General features: G+C 41.6%; 1 protein-coding gene across 2 annotated transcripts in view; it reads left to right on the top strand.

Moving 5' to 3' along the window:
* tep1 (telomerase-associated protein 1) overlaps window positions 1-12,494 on the top strand; it is a 110,949-nt gene extending 98,455 nt beyond the window's left edge. For both annotated transcript variants that reach the window (XM_060897785.1, XM_060897784.1), the window contains 5 exons: window positions 2,048-2,147; window positions 4,638-4,860; window positions 10,167-10,249; window positions 10,794-10,898; window positions 11,378-12,494. In XM_060897785.1, the coding sequence (XP_060753768.1) occupies window positions 2,048-2,147; window positions 4,638-4,860; window positions 10,167-10,249; window positions 10,794-10,898; window positions 11,378-11,497 (631 nt within the window). In that variant the 3' untranslated portion in view covers window positions 11,498-12,494. The remainder of the gene's footprint in view (window positions 1-2,047; window positions 2,148-4,637; window positions 4,861-10,166; window positions 10,250-10,793; window positions 10,899-11,377) is intronic.
* The last annotated feature ends 913 nt before the right edge of the window (window positions 12,495-13,407 follow it).

The raw sequence follows: 13,407 nt of genomic DNA, 5'->3' as shown, positions 1-13,407 counted from the left end.
GGCTAACATTTGACTTGCCACAAAACACCTGCATAATGTGCACTACTGCAACACATACAGCACATTTGTCCCGCACTTACACTTTGTTGAATTAATTCAGTATCATAGTCGCCACTGAAGTCCACTCGATCCTTGTTTACCGTCAATGGATCGGTCACTCGTCAAACGGTCCGCCAGAATCCGAGTAGGGAATGGCTGAGTGTAGCTGTCAGTCAAACACAAGTTAGCCAATGGGAATGCATTCCTGGACAGCCCGCCCACACGGGAAGTTTGTGCCAAAACTGCAAGCAAAAAGTCAGGGAGCGCAAACGAGAAAGCTGGAATCGCAACCAAAATAAATTACGTCAAACAAAACTGAGAAAGACGCGGAACAAAAATAAAAGGTTTCTGAAGAGTAATAGACTGATATTTTGCACAATTACACGAATAATTTGTTTGCCAGTCTAAAAAATTTGACCTTTTTGAATTTTGATTTATCATTTTTGTTTGATATTTCAAAAGTATTGTATGAACATTTTGGCACAAAATTGATTCCATAGATTTTGAGAAACGGAGCATTTTTATTTTTTGCATATTTGATAAAACTTTCATATAAAACGTCGACAAAATCATTTCCACTTGGAATGTAAACAAACCGACGAAATGACAGAAGCAATTTCTGAAAAATGCAATAATATCTCATCTCATCTCATTATCTGTAGCCGCTTTATCCTGTTCTACAGGGTCGCAGGCGAGCTGGAGCCTATCCCAGCTGACTACGGGCAAAAGGCGGGGTACACCCTGGACAAGTCGCCAGGTCATCACAGGGCTGACACATAGACACAGACAACCATTCACACTCACATTCACACCTACGGTCAATTTAGAGTCACCAGTTAACCTAACCTGCATGTCTTTGGACTGTGGGGGAAACCGGAGCACCCGGAGGAAACCCACGCGGACACGGGGAGAACATGCAAACTCCACACAGAAAGGCCCTCGCCGGCCACGGGGCTCAAACCCGGACCTTCTTGCTGTGATTTTTATTTCGTCCTTGGCTGGTTCAGCAACACGCACCGCCAATTTGTTTTTCTCTGCTCACGGTATATGAGCTGATTGGCTACTCTACTACTAGGCTATCAGAGCACACGATTGCTCATATCCAGTGAATGTGGATAGAATAAATATGTAACATGCTGCTCATATACAAACTTTTTTTTTTTTCTTTTTCTCTAACATTTTAATTTTGTGCTGAAAAAACAAACAAACAAAAAACGAGCATTTGGAACTCAAATGTTTTTGTAATGTTTTGACTCAATAATGTAGAAGTCATAAAATAGAAATCTATAAAGTTTGGATGAAAATTTATTTATATATATATATATATATATATGGGGGACTCAGACTTGTGCACAGTACTGTATATCGTGACCTTTTGTATAAAACATGTCGAGTCCCTGTAAATTTTGTACAATACAGTAGAAGGCCTGAACCAGATCTGATTCCTGCGTTTACATTCGTTCCTACGCTGAATTGCACTCGTCCCTGTCTATAGCCTAGGTCACAACTGGACGTACTTTATTTTATTTTTTTTTTGGCCGTGCGATTTTTGCCGTTTCCCAAATCGCTGTGTTTTTTTTGTTCATGGAGAAAGACGCGCGTTGGCCGTAAGTTTGTCTTGCAACCTGAAAAAAACGTAAGCGCCCGTAGAGTTTGTTTGACATGACAAAGAACCTCTGCGGCCGGTCTACGGGTCGAAAATCAGCACGTCACACGCACGCCCTCCGTGCGTTTCTTGCGTTTTTTGCATGTAGACTGGCCATAGGTGCACGTACGGCCTGTTGTGACCGAGGCTTATAAAACAGATGAATATCTTCCCACTGTGATTATCGTGATGTTTAGCCTTTTTGTATTTTAACTTGGCCTTTTAATTATTTCTTGTATTAATTATTCCTGATAGATGGCCCGGCTAAACAGTGGACCATGACAGATGTGGTGTGGGTTGGTTTTTTTTTTTTTTTCCTTGTTTTTTGAGACTGATGGTTTCTTCACACTGTTGTCGTCTCAGGTGGCAGGAAGAAGTGCGAGTGTTGGGAATTGAGGCAGACGGTGAAAACGGCTTGTGGCTGCTGAGAGAAGCTAGAAACGTTGTTCAACTGGCTTACCTGGTTAGTGAAAACCCACACACACTGCATCCGTATGCTACACTTCTACACATCCACTGCAGCGGAGCTCCCTGATGTTCCCAAAAGGAGCGGTCACGCAGAATTTGTGAAGGAGTCCGTTTCCGAAGTAACACCTGAATATTTGGCGGATTATGACAATATGGATGTCTGACAGACAACGTAGAAAGGATCCCTTTGATAAACCTCAGTAAACAGCCCTACAGGCTCTCAGCGGTGCGCTGCGTCAGACACCAGAAGACACAAAAGCTGTTTATCGGTTGCTGGTTATAGTGTTTTAACTTAATACTGGACTGATTTCAGTTATTGTATTTTTTTTTTTTTTTTTTGTTCCTAGTAAATATTTGGATGTAAAGAGATGAGAAAATGTGACGTGGTTTCAGAAATCCCACAATTTTCATTTACATCTTCTGTAAGGAATTAAAAAGCTCAAACTTTCAGTGTGAGTCAACGAGAATCAAGAAAGTAGCTTTCACTCAACTAAAACCCACCGATATCCACCACTGACACGGCTGGAGACGGGATTAATGTAGGAACGTGTTTTTAGCAACAGTGAAAACCATCATTCAGAAAGAGAAGACGTGGAAACAGACACCAAAGAGTGGAAAAAGCAAGTAACGATAACACAACAAACAGGCCTTCAGGCAAATGAGAAATCGAATATTAAACAGTTATTCCACAAAATCGAGTCGTACATGAGCTGATAGCTGACAAGGTGCATAGCACCAAGTTGTCTCTAATCCATGTACGACGAGTTTAAGTGGAATAACCGTTTTATTCTATCCACATTCACTGGATTTTGAGAACTAGAGTATTTTTATTTTTTGTAAATTCAATAAATAAAAACTTATATACAAAACTTCTGACAAAATCATTTCCGCTCAGGTGGACTTCTTAATAACGTATCGATGGCAGCACGAATTGACTTGTGGTTTTTTTTTTTTTTTTTTTTTTGTAGAAAGTGCCGTGTTGCTGTCGAGGTATAGAATAACTTTAGACATTTACTGAATTCTTCCTTGGACATTTCAGTTCTGTAATTTTCAAACTACTTTGAGCTTTTGAACCAGACTAAAAAAAAATAAAAAATTCAGCAAATTTTAATGCTTAAAGATGATGAATGTAAACAAACCGGCAGCAAAATGACCGGAGCAATTTGTGAAAAATGCTACAATAATAATTCCTGTAAAATTAAAAAAAAAAAAAAAGCGTCCTTGCCAGGCTTGTCCGACTTGTGCCCTAATTTTAAGGACTCGTGACTCGACTCAGATTTGAGCACTGATGACTCGGACTCGTAAATTGGAGACGAGGACTCTGATTTTTTCTTTATTTTTTGTAACCTGCCATAATAATTTGGCATAAGATATTTATATCTACATTAATTTTTGTATGAATTTCATGTAAGAGTGTCACACCTGCGCGCCTTGGCGTGTGCATCAGATATCTCGGGCGCGCTCCGTAAACAGTTTCATGTAAAGGCAGCAACAGCCACCATCAGATGGTGTGATTTGGCGTCTTGTTCTTGGACTTGACTCGGACGTCACTTGAAATTTTCTTGCTGTCGTCGAATGACTCGATTCTTATCATCAAATACTTTTCTTCCATTTTTTTGGGGGGGGGGTTGTTTTTGAGTGGAGTTTTTATTTCGTCCTCTGTTGGTTCAGCAACATGCTCCGCCATTTTGTTTTTCTCTACTTATGATATATGAGCTGATATCCTAGTAGTAGAGTAGCCAATCAGAGCATGCGATTGCTCATATCCAGTGAATGCGGGTAGAATGAAATTCATTTATACCACAGGACTGATCCTGATTAATCCTGAAAATGTCAATAAAAAACGAAAGCAGTGATTTCTAAATGTACTTTGACTTCTTTCATTGCAGACCCGAGATGTGAACCCAAAATGTGTTTCATGTTTTGTTGGCCAACTTCATTTAATTTGTGAATATACATCCATTCCTGCGTTTTCAGATCTGCAACACATTCCAAAAAAGTTGGGACGGGGGAATTTAGGGCTGGTAACGAGGTGAAATAATTAAATAATGATGTGGTTTGAAGCAGGTGATCGTAATCATGATTTGGTAGAAAATCCGTCTCCAGGAAAGGCCGAGTGTTTGAGGAGCAAAGATGGGCTGAGGATCTTCAGTTTGTCAATAAATGCATGAGAAAAATAATTGAAATGTTTAAAACCAATGTTCCTCAAAGAAAGCTAGGAAGGGATTTGGATATTTCGCCTTCTACGGCGCTGAATATCATCAAACGATTCAAAGAATGGAGGAGTTTCAGTGTGTAAAGGTCAAGGGCGTTTCAGGACGTGCTGTTCAGCAAAAAAATAATGGACTTTGGGGTGTAACAGTAATTCATGCTTTTGGCCGTATTTTGGAATCGTGACTGACAAAACTGTCCTGATGTTTTAATTGTGAAGGAGTCTGCTGTGTCTCGTTCAGGATTCAGCTTTTATTTATCCTTTTGTTTTTAGCGTGATAATTACAGAGGAGAATGTGAAGGGGAAGGAACCAAAAGGAAGAAAAGAAGACAAAACGATAAAGGACGGCTGCAGCTGGACACAGAGGTCAGCCTGAAACCAGGTTTCGATCAGACGCAGAGGGAGGAGGAGGAGGAGGAAGAGGAGGAAGAGGAGGAGGAAGAGGAGACATGCAAGCGCAGGGAGTACAACATCACGGCTGTGGCTTTACGCGGCGGTGCGTTATTTATTTCACACACTAAAGAGCAGACACCTGCTCATCCTTATTTTCATTTTAAATTAATTTCAATGATATTTCATGAAATATTTACAGTGCTGTGCAAAAGTCTTCAGCACGTGTAAAGAAATGCTGTCGACCAAAAATGGCTTAAAAAAACACTGTAATCAGTAATCCATAATGAATGAAACAAAGTCAATATTTGGTGTGAGACGACCCTTTGCTTTTAAAAAAAAAAATAGTAGTCTGAGGTCCAGTGAGTGCAGGTTTATGCGGAAATGAGCTGTAGGTTTTACTGAGCATCTTATGGGCCTTTTCCACGACCCTTTTTCAGCTCACTTCAGCCCAACACGGCTCGCGTTTCGACTACCTCAGAGCAGCACGACTGAGCTCACTTCAGCCCTACTCAGCACCCAAAACTCACACGGTTTTGGAGTGAGGCTGAAGTGAGCCCAGCCGAGCCGAGTGGGGCTAGGGGCGTGAGGAGACACTCCCCTGTGCACTGATTGGTGAGGAGGAGTGTCCTCACATGCCCTCACACGCCCCGCGAACACGCTGGGATCTTTTTAACCACCATCTGTAAACACCGTAAACCCGGAAGAAGAAGAATTACGACGAAGAAGATCAGAAAACTAGCACCAAGACCAGCAACACTAACGACTCCATGTCCTCTATGTTTATTGTTTACTATCCGGGTCGTGAGACTACCGCTTAAAAGGTCACTGATGTCACTGTTTGCGCCGCCTAACGACATCACGTGACGTCCACCCACTTTCGCTAACTCCACCCAATGTGTCCACCCACTTCCAGCCAGCACGGTTCAGCGCGGTTGTAGTCGAAATGCAACCCCAACAGCCCCGCTCAGCCCGACTCAGCACGGCACGGCTCAGCCCGACTCAGCCGCGTTGGTAGTGGAAAAGCCCCATTACAGAACCAGCCGCAGTTCTTCTGGACACTTTGAATGTCACACTCGCTTCTTCATTTTGCACCAAAACCCAGCAGCCTTCATTAAGTTTTCTTTTTTAATCTGAAAAGTGCTCTCTTATGGAATACGCTGCTCAGATACATTTTTTTTTTCTGTAACATTTAATTTTGTGCTGGGAAAAAAAAAAACCGAATGTTGGGAACTCTAAAATGTTTTTGTAACGTTTTGACTCTATGTAGAAATGATAAAATATAAATCTATAACAAAGTTTGGATGGAAAAAAAAATGGGGGGTGTCTAAGACTTTTGCACAGTACTGTACAGTATGTGTGTGTTTATGTATGCACACAAAGGTTGGTGTGGTGTGATTAATTCATCAGTTTGTGATTTATTTGATGAGTGTTTTTAAAAATTATCACGACTATCACTACACTAGTGACTCGTTTTAATTTTGCGTCTCACATACAGTATTTTATAAACATTCACACGGTATTCGTAAAAAGAACTTGTCACTAATTTAGTAAATAAAATATATTTATTTTTTATATTCATAATAATACCCAATGGTAAAAGAATGCTGGAGGTGGAGTTGCCGTGTAGAAGGAAAAGAGGAAGACCAAAGATGAGCTTTATTAATGGATGTGGTGAAGGAGGACATGAGGATGGTTGGTGTGACCGAAGTAGATACAGAGGACAGGGAGGAGATGGAGGGACATTATCCTAATGGGAACAGCTGAAAGAAGATGATTGTTCATAATAATACATAAAATTCGATACAGATTGTGACTAAAGTTACAGTAATTTGCTCTAGCTGACGTTTGTCAATTGAAGGTCGTTTTGCTGAACAAAATACAAAAACTGATTGAAAAGATCATGAAAATTGACAGAGTTATGCGATTTGAAAAAAATCATGGATCAGTCCAGATCGGTGATCCAGATCAGCACCAAAAGTCACAGCAACGTAATTCAGCCCAGAGCTATTCTTCATGTGGAATTTGGTGATGATTGGTTGAAAACTGAGGCAGAAATGGCATCCTAAAACCATTAGGATAATAATAATAATAATATAGTAGAAAGGTCCTGAGTGAGAGAAACAGTTGTGCCAGTGCTGCTAGCGCAAATTAATTAAAGTCTCTGATTAATTAGTTCACTTCTCAAAATGTATGTCTATCAGGTGAAGTCTGGAGGCACATACAGTTTAAAATGTTTATTTCACAGAGAGGGCAGACAAATCCAAAGTCAGAGACGGGCAGAAAGTCAGGCGATGTGCAAACAGCTTAGCAGGGCCAATACATAAACCAGATAACAAACCGGGTTAGAACCAGAATATCAGTACATGAACAATAGGTTTGGTAAAGCCATCGATCAGAACTGAATTCACATGATGAATGAGAGAGGAGATACAATTCTAGTCAGAAGAAAATGTGTTAAGTTGACCTCATTACTAATTTATAAAAAAAAATTGACAATACAATGACCAGGTGTTGTGCAGAAGGTCGAGTTCTTTCAAATAAAACAATCAGAACTGAAATCCATTGAGAACTGAGAGAGGGGAGGAGATACGATTTAACCGAAAATAAACAAACAAACAAACGACCAAGTTTTGTTTCCTGAGGGAAGATCGACCCAAAACATCATTCAGAACTGGAATCGGGTGAGAAATGAAGTGAGAGAGGAGCAGAGGTGGACAAAGAACCCAACTTCATTACTTAAAGCTCATAGGCAACGGTTTCAATTTTATGCACATTTGAAACTTTATATGTTAAAAAACCCTCTGTAATTTTCTTCCGGTCCCAAGAAGTATTGTTAAGAAGTAATAATTAAAATAAGTTAGCGCGGATCGCGGCGAATTTCTGTTCGGCTGTTTTCGTGACCACTCGGTGCGTGACATCATTTAAGCCAAACAAACCGCTTGAGTTGAGTCCGCTTCCGTTTACTTACATTGCCGCTCGGCTTGAGTGCAGACGTGCGTTCAGGAATTTCCAAAGAAAAACCCCCATGCCTTATTGTTTTGCAGTGAACTGTAACAACGGGACCGGTTCAGGAAGAAGGTTTTACCTTTTTCCGAGAAAGGAGAAGAGGCGGAGAGAGTGGATTGGCTTTTTCCAGAAGAGGAGAAAAGGCGGAGTGAGAGGATTGGCTTTTTCCGAAAAAGGAGAAGAGGCGGAACAAGAGGGTTGGCTTTTTCCGAAAAAGAAGAGGCAGAGTGAGAGGATTGGCTTTTTCCGAAAAAGGAGAAGAGGCGGAGCGAGAGGGTTGGCTTTTTCCGAAAAAGGAGAAGAGGCGGAGCGAGCGGGTTGGCTTTTTCCGAAAAAAGGAGAAGAGGCGGAGAGAGTGGATTGTGCGCGTGAAACAAAATCGAGCAGTCAAAGAAGAAACGGAGCAGCAACGCTCAAGCAAAAAGGAGAAGATTGGAGGGAAACATTTTTACTTTTGCTTGCAATTGACAAGTCAAGAATCCTGAGGGATCCTGTACAATCATTGTGGAAATGACACAAAGGGATATTTCCTCGCTTAGAGTCGGCTATAAATAGTATAATGCCGCGGATGGCAGGCTAATGTGGCCTACCGGCGCGCTGTCCAGTAATCGTTCCCTATATCCACTAGGGAGGGCGGTTTAATTATTCTTCAAAAGGGCTCTTATTTAGTATTACGATGAAAGTAGGAATTTATCATAACTACCAGGATAAATTGTTTGGGCGCGAGTCTTGTTGAGGTCCGGGGTCACCGCGATCAGAGTCGGCCGAGTCGCTGTCCGATTCCGAGGCCGCGCAGTCAAACCAGTGAGCCACATTCACGGATTGCTTTGCAACGGCCATAGGTTCGTACATATAGTTTCACCTCTCGATGTTCAATTTGGAGAGTTCCTACTTCAAAATCGCTCTCGCTTTCAGACATTTTACACAACCTCTCACGACCAAAGTCCGTACACGTGTGCTCGGTTCGCAAGTAAACACAGAGCTGCTCCCGGTCTGTTTGGCTTAAATGACGTCACGACGACGGTCCCCTGGCAGTGAAAGTGCGCGTAAGTGAGATATAAACAAACCTTCGGAAATTGGGCAAAACAGTATATTTTAACCGTTTTATTCAATTTTAGGGTGCAAATTGGACACTAGGAAGATCGAATTCGCTTTTTGGGTCGTTCTTCTAGACAATAAAATTGATATTCTATGTTTTACCTCCGACCCTTGCCTATGACCTTTAAGTCAAAGTACAGATCCCGCTGGTCAGATGTGACTCCGATACAAGTGAAAGTTCTCCAGTCAAATTTTTACTTAAGTTAAAGTGCTGAAGTACTTGCTTTTAAAAATACTTAAGTATTAAAAGTACATTTTCTGTCAACGCATTGTTGTATTATCGCCACAACACTTACAAAACCTAACGCCGTTACCAAAGACAGAAATGTGAATTCACAAAATGAACGCATGCTGTGCATCATGGTGGTTTAACGTTAAGCTAGCTAGTCAGTGAAGCTCCACCTGACATGCTAGCAAACTCTTTTCAAACTCGAAATCATATTGGGTAGCTAACGTTACTGGAAAAGAAAGATTTCTACATTCTGTTTATTTGGCAAGATTATACTAAAACATATATTTCTGAAAGGACTTCAGATAAGTTAACGTTATTCATGTTAGCATAACTCCGTTTTTACATCCTAACTAACAGTGTCCAAGTTACCTAGCTATGTGTTAACGTTAGCCGTGGACAAGGCTACGGCAACTTGGTGAGCAAATCTATAGAAAGTCATGTGACTAACCAGACTGCATAGCTATTGCAATGTTATCGCTAGCTCTAAAAGCACAGACAACTTCATTACAAGCTTTCTCTTGGAATAAATAAAATCTTTATATCCCTCAATATGCTTCCGCAGGCTGGACAGCGAGTTTTTGTAGGCTGTGATGTGGTTCGTTTTCGGCAAACATTTAAAACAAAACAAATCTTTAATCCTTTCAGAAAACTGAAACATGGGTTCTCGGTAAAGCCATGAGTGCGTGCGTTCCCCAGAAGAACCACCTCCTTCCATTCTGCCATCGACTGATCGTGTTAAATAACGCTACGGAGAAATCATTGATCTTGATTTTATCCAGTCTACGGACGTGACGTGACCCTAGTGATTACTGATCGGCTCTCAGTGTCACCTGCGGAAAAAAACAATCACGTTTTAGAAAATAAACCCTGAGCTGATTTCTGATATTGGGTTTTAGTTTTATACTCTCTTCAATACAGCGTGTGAGACGGTTTCAGTAAATACAAAGCAGAATAACGAGTGTGTTTTGGAGACCGGGGTTTGTCACACACTGCCAGTCAACCTGTGTTATTCCATCACGAACACACGCTCATTAACAGTACACACACTCAAACTGTTCTGTTTTTATCCACAGAGCTGGTTGTATGCGGAGATTCGAATGGCCACATGTGGTTTAATCAGACGCCGACCCTGAGCTCATGGACTCCAAGGAGACCTGTGAGTCTGATATTGTGCACTTTTCTCACATTTTAGCTTTTCACTGACATTTTATTCACCAAACAGCATCATTTACTTACCGTACATCATTGACACGCTCTTTGTTACTTTTAAGCCCCGCCCTGCTTTGATTGGCTCTTCTTTCACATTTCATGAATACATGGTAAACACAGTAGTGAGGTCAGAACCCTCGAGGTGTGTTTATTGTAACTTTACATAGTCCGAAATCTCCGAATATTATTTTAAACAAGACAGGAAATCCAGTTTTCTACAATATAGCATGTGTAGGTTCATTACGAGAGTCCACACTGTTGATGTGCGTGAGAGGAAAATAATCAGGAATTGGTTAAACGTAACGCTACGGCTTTATTTCCGAGTGTTCTGAAGCACTGACACTGGAGACTCCTTCCAGTTTAATACAAGCCTGTGGTTTCCCCCGCTGTCAGAGCTGCAGCTATGGAGAATAAATCGTTGCCTTGTGATAAATTAGTGCACGGTGGTGGAAATGGAGTTTGAAGTGACTGAAACTGTGTGAATTCTGCAGGCGCACAGCGACAGGATCAGCGTCCTGCGTCTCACAGAGAGCGCCGTCATCTCCGCCTCGTACGACAGGACCGTCAAACTGTGGGACCGAGACACACACACACAGGTAGGAGTGTGTGTGTGTGTTGTAGTGCCATCGTTTGTTTAATCTATCTGCATCTTTCTTTCTTTCTGTCTCTTGCTCTCTCACTCTCCCCCTTCTCTCTTCCTCCATTAATGATTCTCTCTATCCCCACCTCTTTCTTTCTTTTCTTTCTTTATGTCTCTCTTGTTCTCTCTTTGTCCACCTCTCTCCCTTCTCTCTCCCTCCATTAATGATTGTCTCTATCCTCAATTTTCTTTCTTTCTCTCTCTCTTGCTCGCTCACTCTCCCTCTCCCCTTCTCTCTCCCTCCATTAATGATTCTCTCTTTCTCTCCCTCTTTCTTTCTCTCTTTCTCTGTCTCTCACTTGCCCACTCTCTCTCCTTCCATTAATGATTGTTGCTATCCCCACCTCTCTTTCTTTCTTGGTCTCTTTTTTTTTTTTTTTTTTTTTTGTCTCTCGCTCATTCGCTCGCTCATGCGCACTCACTCTCTCTCCTCAGCTGGGCCTGTTTGTGTGTGGCGCTCCGGTCGAGGTGCTGCAGGTGAACCCGAATGACCCGAGTCAGATCGTGTGTGGAGACGCTCTGGGGCAGATTTACTTCTTGTCCTGGAGAGGATGACGAACACCTCCACACGGCCTTCCACACTCAGTCCAACATTCACCATACGAGCTCGGAGTTTGTCACTTTACCGCTTTGTTCCAGAGCAGTTTGGTATGAATTTGTTTTGAAACACTAAATGTTCACAACTACGCACTACGTGAGTGCACTTTATGTTCCTATTGAAGTCGCCCCGAGTGTGTTCTTTTACACCTTTCATATAATCCGAGACACATGACCTGGCCGTCTCTATCCTTTTACACTCCTTCGGAACACCAGGAACTCTCTCATTTGCATGCCACGTGTATTCATAACACTCCCCTGTCTTCCTACTCCTCCCAAACGCAGTACTGGGCTGCGTTTCAGTATGTTCTGGTCATTAATGCTTTAATTATATACACTTTACTGGTGCAGGATGATTTATATTTTTGTCAAATCATTTCGATCTAAATGCGATAAAAATGTGGAAATTTTAATGGGATTCAACAATTGAGTTGCTTAATTTCTTCTTCACTGAAGCTGCAGGCCACAGTGACATCATACGGGTTTTTGGAGGCCAAGCAGCAAAGCTGCATAGGTACTCCTCCTTCTCCTGCTTCCTCTTCTTCTTTTGATTCTTCTTCTTCCCTGCTTCTTCTTCTTTTCTTCTTTTTGTGTCAATGGCGACCCATAGAACCATATCATAAAAAATTTTGAAATTTGCCACACCGATTGGGGACGGTCCCCTGAATCTTTCCAGCAAGTTTCATTTTCGCACCTGAGTGCTCTAGCGCCACCAATGGGTCAAATTTATACAAGTAACTTGAACCGTGTGTCCAGTTTTCAAAAATGAGGCATCATTGGATTCCTTGGCTCAGGCCAAGTTCTCGGCCAATTTTTAATCAGCTGACATGAAACTTGCTGCGAGTGGAGATAGCTGTGTGAACTTAATGTCATTTTGCTTGGTTTTTTTTATTTTGTTTTTTTGCTTTAATTTGAATTTTGGAATAAATTGCTGAATAAACACTTATGGAAAATATGTACTAGCTGATTTATTTCACTAAAAGCCTCAATAAAGATTAATTAAAAACACCTCTGACTGTTACCAAGTTGTCCTGAAAACCAGGTTCTGCTGGAACCGTTTTCTGTCTCCACTCCTCGACGCATTTCACTCCCTCTCTTACCAATGGTAAAAGAAAGAAAGAAAAAAATGCATGGAGCAATAGGGAGTCATGTGAAAAGTGAAACGGTAAACTGAATAGTGTGTGCCACCTTTAGTGATGGTACCCAAGTGAACAGAGTGTGAGAATGTGTGCACCAGTGGCATGGTTATTGCTTGTGCTTTGGATTTTCCTGTACTTCAGAGCAGCTCCAGAAGCACATGGCTCAAATCCTCGAGGGTCTAGAGAGCATTCTGTGTCAGATGAATGATGTATTTATCTGAGGAACCACCCAAGAACAGCATGATGAGAGGCTACACGCAGCGTTCTCACTACTTTAGGAGGGCGGGGTCACACTCAAGAAAAAGTCTTGTGACAAATGTTGAGTTAAAATAGCAACAAGAAATACAAATGGAGGAAATGAGTCCTACGGGTTGTGAAACTTTATTTAATAGTCTGCTTAAAAAGAAAAAGGCATTTTATCTCGGAAAGGGGGATGTTGTATTGGGGCAGTTACACAGGTAGGATGATTACTACAGATGGGTTGCAGCTGATGTCGCATCCGCCTCATTAGATATGCGAGACATGAAGTGGTGGTCAGCTCACTGTTCACAAAGCGTTACTATCACTGGGGCACCTTGCTAGTTGTTAAAATGCCCTACGCTTGTGGTGTTTTTGGCTGTTCGAATTGAACAAACCATGAAAGTGATGCAAGTTTCTTCTGGGCTCCCTGTGAAGCGATAGTGTGAAAGAGCAAAGGATTTTACCAAAAGATGACGAGAAAAGTGGCTC

This window comes from Neoarius graeffei, chromosome 17, assembly GCF_027579695.1.
Source record: "Neoarius graeffei isolate fNeoGra1 chromosome 17, fNeoGra1.pri, whole genome shotgun sequence".
In the NCBI taxonomy this organism is placed as follows: Eukaryota; Metazoa; Chordata; class Actinopteri; order Siluriformes; family Ariidae; genus Neoarius; species Neoarius graeffei.
Note: the sequence above shows the minus strand (reverse complement) of the source record. Positions and strands in the feature narration are given on the sequence as shown.